The 12350-nt window shown below is 34.4% G+C and overlaps 1 protein-coding gene across 1 annotated transcript in view; it reads right to left on the bottom strand.

The window, feature by feature from the left end:
- Positions 1-423: 423 nt before the first annotated feature.
- The window catches only part of STXBP4 (syntaxin binding protein 4), a 101154-nt gene continuing 89227 nt past the window's right edge, over positions 424-12350 (bottom strand). Inside the window, 3 exon segments of the mRNA XM_049772783.1 lie at positions 424-680; positions 4652-4698; positions 5149-5265. Coding sequence (XP_049628740.1) covers positions 509-680; positions 4652-4698; positions 5149-5265 — 336 coding nt within the window. The 3' untranslated portion in view covers positions 424-508.

The following is a 12350-nucleotide window of genomic DNA, read 5'->3' on the forward strand; positions in this document are numbered from 1 at the left end:
TATCTGGGCTATTCCTTCAATTTATTCCATCTGCTGTACATTATTCAAAACCTTTGTTTGTTTATTTGTTTTGATTTTGGATCACACCCGGCAGCACTCAGGGGTTACTCCTGGCTCTGTAGTGAGAAGTTACTCCAGCCAGACTTGGGGGACATATGGGATACAGGGAATCAAACCCCTGTAGCCTGTGTTGAAAGCAAATGCTCTACCTGCTGTGCTATTGTCTGGCCCTTCAAACCATTTTAATGTAGATTCTATCCATCCAATATTACAGTACTATTGTGGATTTATTTTTATATTTATTCCTCCATTTCAAAGAGGTTTTAGATGAAAGTAGAATACATCTTTATCTGTTATTGTCTGTTCTAAACCACTTCAGCACTTCAAATGAAGCAAATATTCTATCCCTACCATAAATAGGTCTTTAAATAAATTTTATTATAAGCAAGTCAAAACAGCATAAATAACATTTGTACTTAAAATTTTCTCTTTTGTTTTGTTACAAAACTTACATTTTTGAAAGTAAAATAAATGTAGAAAACTTACAATCCATATCCAGTATGGCACGAACTGATTTAACAAGCTCCTTAGATTCAAGTGCCAGGGTTGCTACGGTATTATGTCCATTTTTTCCCAGTGGTATGAGGCAATTCTGTGGAACTAAAACAGCTCTCCTTTCCCTATAAGGGCAATAAAATAAAATGGATCTTAATCATTAAGTAAGTAATATCTATTTCTGCTAAATATAAATTCTTAGTAATTATAAACTTGTACAAAATATTTGTTATTCTGGAGACATTGCATTCTTACGATCCTTCACTTATGAAGGGTGAAGCTCTTCATGCAAAATAATACTTCAATATTAGTTCCTTGATATACATGGTAAAAGCACATATTAAAAATAGTTTGAATTCATATATTAGGCAAAAATAGGAAGATATAAATTTCTGTGTTTATATTGTTGCATTTTTTAATTATATAAAAATCAAAATTAAAACATAAGTTTATAGTTCTGGAGAGATAGTGTAGCAGGTAGGCAGAATAGCAGATAAGGCACTTGTCTTGCATGCAGCCAACCAAAGTATACAACTCTGGTACCACATATGGTTTCCTGTGCCTGCCAGGAATGATCTCTGAGCACAGAAAAGAAATAAGGTCTGAGAACAGCTGGCTCTGACCCCAAATCAAATCAAACCATCCAAACAAATAAAAAAGCCAAAACATGAATTTATTAACAAAAAGTAATTTATTATTCACTAGTGATATTCAATACAAATTTGATAAGCTTCTGAAATTTAAGTTCATTAATTGATGTTTTAAATTAGAAATTCTAGGGCAATTATTTCAGTTTTTGTTCTTATATTTTGGCCCATATCTAGTAGTAATCAGGGTTTACTCCTGGCAGTGCTTGAGGTTTAGGGGATCAACCCAGGTTGCCTGCATGCAAAGCAAGTGCCCTATTTACTGTACAGTACTCTTTTAAGCCCCTATTTCATTGATTAAAAATGCAAATATTAGCAAAAAAGAACAAATGTATTATAATTAAATTTTTTAATTTACTATAAATCTCATCATGATTAATGCTTTATTTTTTAAATTAAGTTACTGGGCAATGTTGCTCCTGGCTCTGCTTTCAGGAATTACTCCTGGTGGTTTGGGGACCATATGGGATGCCAAAATTTGAAGTAGGGTAAGCAGCATGTAAAGCAAACAACCGTACCTGCTGTTCTATTGCTCTGGCCTCAAAGCTTTTCTGGAAAGATTAATAGTAAGCTATAATTGCCTAGAATCCATTTTCTTATACAAATGATGGCTACTAATACACAAGAAGAAAGAAAATCATTGATAATCAAATTCTGTGTTGAGTGACCATAGCTCAAACTCATGATAAAAAAGAGGGTACAGAACAGGTCTACATTCACATCTCATTCTCCCTTCTTGCTTCTCATTTTCTGTTTTGGGTCATACCTGGTGGTGACCAGGTTTATTATAGTGTATCTATGTTTAAGGTTCACTCATGACAACAAGATGTGGTGGGACATATGAGATGCTGGGAATGGAACTCTGGTTGGTTGCACGCAAGGCAAGCACACCTATCCATGCTCTCTCTCCAGTCCTTAGTAAATAGTAAATTCTAAACTTCATTTTATTTATTTGGTTCTGAGGCTATACTTGGTAGTGCAGGGCTTTGTGTTCAGAAATCATTCCTGGCATGCATGAAGGACCATATGGAGTATTAAGGATCAAATTCAGGTTTGCTACAAGCAAGCAGGCTCTATGCCTACTATACTATCTTTCTGATCTCTTAAGTTCATTTTTTGTTGTTGTTTTGGGGCCATACCTGGCAATGCTCAGAGGCTGCTCCTAGGTCTCTACTCAGAAATTACTCCTGGAGGTGCTTGAGGGACCATAGGGATGCAATCGGCTAAGTGCAAGGCAAGCTTCCTAACCACTATATTCTTACTCATGCCCATCTTAAATTCATTTTAATATGCAAACTTTTTAATTAGTATTCAATGTCACAATATTAGTTAAGGGCACTCCTTATCCATACGAAGGAAATCTGTTGAGAATTTTTATGCCCTTACTAGAAATAATCATTATGGTCTTAACAGAATTATCTTGTATCATAAACAACATGGACAGCAATAAAAGATGTGGGTTCATTCATTAGAAGAAATAAAACTATTACATGAAAATGAGGTTAGCACCAGATAGTATAGCGGGTAAAGCACTTGCCTTCCAGTCAGTCAACTGGGGTTAGATATTTGGCACCATATGCATAACCAGGAGTGATCCTCAGCAAAGAGCCAGAAATAAGCTCTGAATACCACTTGGTATGGTACATACAACAAAAATAAATAGAATGTATACAACCACAGATATTTTCTAAATTCAAAAAAACACTATGTGAAAATGAAATGTAATGATAAGTGTAGAGAGATATTACAAGTATAAGATGCTTGCCAAATATTTGGACATTTTGACCTCAATCCTGGCTCAGTCCTTAACACTGTATATGGTCCCCTGAGTAATGCCAAGTGTGGTCTCAAACCAGAAAAAATAAAGTAATGATAATACAGGAAATCATTTTGATTTATTAGGATGTGTCTTTCATAGTTTCAGGCAGTGTCCTTCTCTATAAGCATATATTGTTAGATGTAGAGTGACATTGCTAATGACAGTTATTATATACTAAGGAAAATATTGCTTTGGAAAGTTATAAATAGGAATCTTTAGCATATGCTTTTCATCATATATAACAAACCAGCTATAAATTTTTAGTTTTAAATGAATAAATCTTTCGGGGGATGGGGTGCTTGAGATCACACCTGCAGGTATGGTTAGGAGCTATTCTTTTTTTTTTTTTTTAATTTTTATTTTTAATTATGAGAACAAGGATGCAAAGAAAGAGGACAAGGTAAAGTTACAGTGGAAGGACAATCACCCATAACATAATTCTCAGAAGTCCCCTTGCTGATAGGGGTGTGGCAAAGGGCAGAATACAAAATCAACATTCTGTATACGCAAAACATAACTTAAGAATAAGGAATATTCTGAATACATGAAGTACGCGCGGGGGCGTGAGCCCCTGCACGGTTCTGTAGTTTTTGGATGCCTAGGGAGGAATTTCTCACCCCCTCCCCCCAGGGCCTGATTAACCAGGTGTGGCCCTGAAGACCCGCCTGGTGTGGGGGAAGTCATGCTCGCCTGGACTAAGTGGTCAGCCCAGGGGTCCTATGGCTAGCTGTCCTGCCCAGAGCCCCCATCATACCAGTCAAAGGCACACGAGATCCTGGCATGTGGAGTGTTCTGAGCCCAGCAGAGCCTCTGTAGTTTTTGGATGCCTAGGGAGGAATTTCTCCCCCCCTCCCCCCAGGGGGAATTTCTCCCCCCCTCCCCCCAGGGAGGAGCTATTCTTGGCTTAGTGTTCAAGTATCACCCCAGACAATGTTAAGGGAACCATATTTTGTGCCAGAGGTTGAAATGGAATTAGCTGGATGCAAGCAAGGGCCTTATCCCCTGTATTTTTTTTTATCTCTAGTTCCTGAAATAAATAAATATAATTAATATTTTTGCACATCCTAATAAAAATTTAACTGAAACAAACTGTGAATAATAAAACAACTAAATAACACAGAAGACATAGCTAATAACACTAACACATAGTAAAAACAGGAATGATACCACAGCCTGCATGAAATATGTCCCAAGGTAAGAGGTGGTAGGTGCCACTCTTGCTAACAGGAATACACACTGCCTCTAGAATATTTGTTGAAAACAAAATCAAAACATTATTTCTGCTTTTCATCTTTTGCTGTAAAAATCTCTGGAGTTCCTTTAAATTTTTTGAAAGTGTTCTAATGTAGGTTTTTGATTCAAAGTAGGAGTATACAACTTCACTTTCAAAAAGCATGAATTACTAATACTACATTATAATTTCTGACTAAATACTCTAGAAATTTTGTTTGATATAGATGGAAATGGAAACAATCCGTCCTTGTATTTTTTTTCCAAGAGACATTCAAGAATGGCACCCAAAAAGAGTTATGCAATATCTTACATCTAACAGATATTAGTTATTTTTTTTACTATTTCCAGGTGAAAAATGTGCTGTCATACTTTGTAGGAAGCACTTAAATAATCTTACCTTAAATTTGATAAAGCAGGATGATCAGAAAATAATTCTTGAATAGCCTAGTGACAAACAAGACAGTGAAGGAGGTATGTAAGTTTGATCATTTTTTTACTACCTTTTTTGATAGTATTTATTACTTTCCTAACTTCATTCCCTACTACTCATGACAAAGGTGTCTCTATAATATAAGAGGGATTTTTACATAGAAATAATAATTTATAGGGCAAAAATTTATCAAATAATGTTTAGAAAACTGTTTATTAAAATAGTTATGTATAAATCATTGATAAACCATAAACCTTGTCTCAATGATGTCTCATAGTAATCATTATGTTAGCTAGTATTTTCATTATCTAGGTAATTTAAAATATGACTGTAAATGAGCATTGCTATTTTGAGCACAAAGAAAGTTTTATTAACCTCCAGACACCATAATGCTTATCTATGCTTGTTTCCTGTACACTTTTAAAGAAGGGAAATAAAATAATGGAACAGGATAATTTACCAACCTCTACAAAATGAAGCAGTTTTTCAGTAGATGCCTCAAAAGTTTTTCGGGCCATTTCTGATTTTCTCAATTGGCAGTCTAGTACTGTGATTCTCTTTCTTAATTCCTGAATATTTTCCTGGATAGAGATATCAAAAAAAAGGATTTTAAACAGTTCTTTGATTTCTATAATCGTAGGACTCATTTTGCTTCATTAACTAATATAAAACATTACAATATCACTTATTGTCTCTCTTACTGTATATATTTGATTGGGGAAGGACACTCAAATATTTATGTTTAATTTTCAAACTGCATAAAAATGAAACTTTTGTGAAATTCAATGTGGCTGATTATATTGTTATAGTAAAATGCATTTTGTTTGTATATTTTGGGGGGCACACCTGGTGACACTCAAGGGGTACTCCTGACTATGCGTTCAGAAATTGCTTCTGCCTTGGGGGACCATCTGGGATGCTGGAGATTGAACCAAGGTCCACACTGGATCAATCACATGCAAGGCAAATGCCGTACTGCTGTGCTATAGCTCTGCTCCAGCCCTTGTTTGTATATTTTTAGGTCTCCCAAGCAGAGCTTAGGAGTAAATTCTCAGGGATACTCAGCCAACTGGATGAAAGGTCCAGAGATTAGGCCAAGGATACAGTGCTACTTAAAATCTGATGGCCAAAAAAAATAAAAAATAATAATAATAAAATCTGATAGGCACCTTTTATGAGGGACAAATGACAAATGGTAATATTTGATGGGTGAAATAGAAAGAAAAAATCTTCACAGAGGTAAATATGTCATTGATTTTGGCTCTGGTGGGTGGGTAAAAATGGTTTCTCTGGATGATTTATATTTTTAGAGGGGGGTTTGGGCCTCACTAATGCTCAGGGTGTATACTTGGATCTGTATTCAGGGATCATTTGTGACAGAAATTGGGGTCCATATTATGCCGAGAGAGAGACAGACAGACAGAGAGAGAGAGAGACAGAGAGAGAGAGACAGAGAGAGAGACAGAGAGAGACAGAGAGACAGAGACAGAGACAGAGAGACAGAGACAGAGAGAGATGGAGAGAGAGACAGAGAGAAGAAAAATGATGGTGGTGGTGGTAAGTGGAGAGAGAAATGAATGAGATATATGAGATATTGGTGGTAGGAAATGTGTACTGGTGAAGGGATGGAAATTGAATATTGTATGACTGAAACTCATGATGAACAGCTTTGTAAGTGGGTGCTTCAATTACAATACTGATTCAATTAAAATTGTTTTTTAAAAATGCAATCAAATTTAAAAGTTAGACTCAATTTATGAATTTAATACTGAATTAGATACAACTGAAAATAGAACAGGTAAATTGGAAGACAGAGTAAAGAATATTCTTTTTTTTTGTGTCCCACCGCCCAAGAATATTCTTATAATGAAGAAATATTAAGACATAAAATGAGAGATGAGTTGGGAAAAAATAGTCAAATCAAGATCTAATATCTTTTCTGAAATAGATAAAATGGGCCAGAAGAATGAAAGATAAATAGATCCAAATAAAACTTAGGGCTTTCTGGGCATGATGAAAGACACTGTTCTTTATATCAGGAAGCTCAGTTATAGTCAAACAATATAAATAAAAATAAGACAATAGGTGACTCATCATACTCTAACTGATGAATATTAAAGATACAAAGACTATAAAATTGTTTGGAAATAAACAACAGATTGGAAATAAATGACAGATTGACAACAGATATCACAACATTGAATAAAAACACTGAAATAAATTAAATAATAACTTCACATTCTAAAAGAATGCAGTAAAATATATTTAAAGAGCAAGAGATAAATGTTTTTAGACAAACAAAATGAAGAGATCTTATCTTCAACAGCTTCTCACCAAATGAACTTCTAAAAGATGTGCTTAAAAATAAAAAGAGAAGTGACAGCCCAGTCACAGCCATGTAAATAACAGTCCAGCTCCACAGATTCACGCCTAATCTTGGAAGAGATGCAAGCCAAGATGCTGAAGCTCATGGGTACACTAATTTTCAGACTGAAAACTCTGGGCCATCTTTGGGAGTGGAGCAGACTGAGTCCCTGCCCTGCAGAAGCCCTGTAGCTGCACCTACACCTCACAGTTGCGGCCATGAAAATGGCCCAACTTCACTGTTTAATGTCTTATCTGCAGAGAAACCAAGCTGATAAAAAATTCCTGGTGCATAAAAAGATATTTGATAATGCCTCTTAAAGAAATGTATCTAAATTTCCCCTATCTTCGGGATGTATTCAGTATGGAATACTAGTAGACAAGTCTCTGTTTAGAGTTCATATAAGCAAAAGGTTCTGGAGAATGTTGGCCTTAATAACTCGTCCCCCCCTCCATGCATTAGTAATACCTTGTGGCATTGTCCCTTTTCGCATAGGCACATTAAAATGGGAAAATTAACAGATGCAAACAAGTTCTTATATAATAGAGATAGGAACACATAATTTTTATACTGTAGTGGGATCTTATACCCTAAACACTTGACATAGTGACTTAGCTTAAACTTCTGTTGACTGGACATTGACCATTCACCCCTGAACCATGGATACCATCTACAGAAACAAACATGGTTTCCTACACCAGCACCAGGAATATAAATTCTATCAAGGAAGGCCCCACTGTCGCCATGGCACTGACTTACTCCAAAGACAGTGCTATGCCTGACAACAAGGCAAAGGCAACAGTCTGCTTTTAGGACAGGATCTTCTGCAATGCTAACTAATGATGAGACAAAACCAGAAGACACTACACACCACCCAGACTTTGACATAGGACCTGTATAGAAATGAGGATCTATAAGAACAGAAACCTGACAGCAACAACTGTGATAGTGAAGAACTGATACAGGGATCACCGAGAATGACTAGTTGGACAACCTAGTACGCCTGGAGCCTTGAGTTGGTCTGATGCCAAAATACTTCGTGGGTAAGATCTTCCTGTTTTTAGGCCAAAGGTTTATTTTTTTCCCAATTTCTTCCATATTTTGCTGTGCCTATGTAAGCAACAACTGCCACACACATCTATTATTTTAGTGTATCTCTCATCCCTAAAGAAAAAAAAAAGGAGCGTACGAAACCTTCAGCTATTGTATTAATGACTTTATTGGTGATATAACAATTTTCATGAATATAACTGCTAATGAACTTTCCAATTTTTTTAAATTCTCTATTTTCTTTCTATTTTTTAATAACTTCTCTTTCTGTCATCCTGAAGCAAATGTATTATAATTACTTATGTCAACTATATGATGATACATTTTCTTTAAATAAATTAAAAAAAGAATCAGGGTACTATGATTTTTGGGACTGAAAGTTCTGAGGTTTTCTCAGGATGAGAGTGAGCAGCCTCACATGACATCCCACAGCCATAATCATATAATTAGTGGCCCAGTTTGACAACTAATCTTAGAAGAGAAGCAAGTCAAGCTACAGAAATTCATGGATAACCCAGTCTTTGGGCTGAAAACTTTGGGGCTCCCTGGGAGGGGGATGCTAAGAATGGTCCTAGTTGTACAGTTCTTTAAGCTCCAGAAATGACACCTCCAAATTCTACAATACTGACAGCCCAGTTGTAGCACATTGAATTAGATTGGAAGTAGCATAGAAGTAAACTAAACTCAATAAAGAAAAGCAAGAGCACAAAAACTCAACAAGCAACAAACTCCCAGATAATGCCTTTAATACCTCAGAATGCCATTATGAGATATAACAATTTTCGCAAATTTTCTTTTACTCAAGTATTTTTCCATAATTTCATTAACCATTTTGTTTTAGCTATCTATATAAAATAAATTATTTTGTGCCTATTAAGGAGGAGGTAAACTTGTGGGACACATGGGTAGGAAAGTAAGGACAATGGTGAAGAGGTCATCACAATGGTGGTGAGACTGGAACATTGAATGCCTGAAACAACTGCATTATGAACAACTTTGTAAGTTACAGTGTTTAAATAAAGTTAAAATAAATTTTAAAAATGAATTAGGAAGAAGACCTGAGATGTAAGAAAGAAGATTGAATAAAGAATATGGTAAACATAAGGGGTTTATCTGAACAAAGAACAGGCATAATAAACTGTAATTGTGTCTAATTTGTACTGTTAAAAGACAGTGATTGGATTTCTGTGTTGATATGCTATTAACATCTAGAGGAGGAGAAAAACTAGTGATTGTTTTTATAATCTAGGTTAAAATAGGATGCTATGAATTTCTAAGATAAACATTAACAATTAGAAACAAAATGTAACTTCTAAGCTAGCAGTGTGAAATAAATGGAGTGATAGCAGGGGATGCAGAAGAAAATAAAAGAGAAGAAATGAACTACTAGATGGACAGAGATATAGTACAGTGGTTAAAGTGCTTGTCTGTACACAACCACCTTATCTCTGGCACTACACCAAGAGTGACCTCTGAAGAGTGTCAGGAATAAGCCTCTAGCACCACTGAGCAGCACCCACAGCACCCAAACAAACAAACAAAACTATAATAAATCCAAAAATTACTAGAAAAAATAAAACAAAACACATAAGTAGGTAGACATGAAGCCAAGTCATTAGCAAATTAAAGAGTGTAAATATAATATATTTACTACCAATGGTAAAAATTAGTAAGATGAGACAAATCGAATTACACCATCATATGCACATCACAGTCTTGAGGATAATAAAAAGTTTAAAGTAAAAGATGGAAGAAATAGGTAAATAACAAAAGAAAGCTAGAGATGATGGATAACATTTTCATAAAAGAATAATAATATAATTCTAAGCTTGTATTCAGTAAAAGCATCACTTCAAAGTATATAACTTCAAAAAAAATTAAACCACAAAATAGAATTTATTTGCTTTTTAAATTTTGGGGTTTTTTTTTGGTGGGAAGAACACCCAGCAATGCTTAGAGAATATTCTTGGCAGTTTTTGGGAACTATATGAGATGCTGAGGATCGAACATGGGTTGTCTTCAATGCCCTACCTGATGTACTAGCATCCCAACAAAGGAGATTTTAAAATGAACCACTGATAAAAAAAAATGTTATATGGCCTGAAATCACAGTTAATAAATCTTTTTTTTTTCTTTGTGGGTCACATCCTCTGACACTCAGGGGTAACTCCTGGCTCTGCACTTAGCAAGTGCTCCTGGCTCGGGTATCATATGGGATGCTGGGGATCGAAGTAAGGTCCATCCTGGATCGGACACATGCCCCCATAGTTAATAAATCTGATTTAGTAGATTTTATAAAACACATAAAGTTACTGCAGAATTCTTTTTTGAGGACACTTTGAATATTTGTAATATGTTGACTGCCAACAAATATTGCAGTTGCAATCTTACATATTAGATCCTCTTATAACAATACAGCTAACTTGTCTGTATTGTGATATTGTGTATAAGTTAAGGCTAATTTAAATACAGTTCTTCACAAAATAACCTACTTAATATATTTTAGTAATAGATCAGATTCTTTTTAGTAGCTCGGATAATATATATTATAATATATATACACATTTATACATATAAGATCAAACAGCTTTTACATTTTTTCTTTCATATTGTTTAAAGAAAAAGAACTAGGTATGGTAAGAAATACCAATATTTACTGTAAATATGTAATAGTCAATACATTTTAGCTAGCTAGACTCTTGGAAAAAAGGAAAAAAAAATTAATAGGATTAGAAATAAAAAGAAGATACCACACTTACCAATGAAATATAAATGATAATAAAAGACTTCCATGAACAACCTTATTCTACTAAATTGGAAAACGTAAAAGAATTAGATAATGTCCTACTAGCCAATCAGAAGAAAATAGAAAACATGTTACATATATGTCACATATAGCAAGGAAATAAAAATAATAATTAGAATATTGTACCAAAACAAAACTTTTAGATAAGATGGGTTGACCAGTGAGTTTTAATAATCCTACAAATATGATTATCTAACTTATCAGGCTGTTCCAAAAATCTTAAGAAATGAAAAATTTTCCAGAGTTTCAATGAGTCAAACATTATCCTTATGCCAAAAGCAGATAAAGATACAACAAAAAAGAAAACTACAAACCAATACCCTAAATACATAAATGTAAAACTCATCAACAAGAACTTAGTGAACCAAATACAACAATACATATGAGATTCATTTCAGTGAGGCAAGAACAGTTCAACACAGGAAAATGAATGGAACACAGACGGCAACAAAAGGAAAGATAAAATCATATTATTATGTCATTAGAATCTCAGACAGCTTTTATAATAGTTAGCTTCCCTCTTAAATTGCTTTATTTAGGTTCTGGCTATTTTAGTACTAGGGGGATTAAATACAGGGCCTCACAGATACAAGGCAAAACTTGCTGCATCTGCAGCCAGATTTGATATACTTATGATAAAAACTTCCAGCAAAATAAGAATATAAGAAACCAAACATAGTAATGGCGATCCACAACAAACACAGATTTGACATCTGTGGTGATAAAAACCTGCAAGTTTTAATTCCACCAGAGACATGGGTGTCCAGCCTCATTACCATTATTCAACATAGTATTTAAAGTCCTAGTCACAGCAATTAGGATTAAGAAATGAGAGAAAAGTAAAAAAGAATCTAAAAACAGAAAAGAATGTAAATGATCACTACCAGCAGACAGTAAAACAGTATATATAGAAAATTATAAAAAACTATTAGAAATAATCTCAGATATTAAAGTAATAATATATAAAATCAACTACAACTATTTTTGCATTTCTATATGCAAAATAATTAGGTAGAAGAAATAATTCATTTTACAAAAACTGCATTAAAAAAAGCAGTACCTAAGAATCTATTTAACAAAGGAGATAAAAGGCATACACGAAAACTATCAAAAGAAATAGAAAACACATGGAAGATGGAAAAGAGTCCATTAACATTGATGAAAAGATTATCCTATCCAAACATCACATAGATTCAATTCAATCTTTATCAAAATCCCAAAGGGCGTTTTTCAAGGACATGAAGCAAAATATTACTAACATATTCATGATGCGCACTGCTCCTCCCTTAATAACCACACCCAATAACCAAAGCAATTCAGAGAAAAAGTGATGGAAAGCATTATGTTTTACACTTCCCAACTTAAAATCCAACTATAGTAATGAAAACCATGAGGGTTTGTAATACTGGAATAATAGCAGACATTCCGACCAATGGAATAGAATT

Source organism: Suncus etruscus, chromosome 1, assembly GCF_024139225.1.
Source record: "Suncus etruscus isolate mSunEtr1 chromosome 1, mSunEtr1.pri.cur, whole genome shotgun sequence".
NCBI classification, from domain to species: domain Eukaryota; kingdom Metazoa; phylum Chordata; class Mammalia; order Eulipotyphla; family Soricidae; genus Suncus; species Suncus etruscus.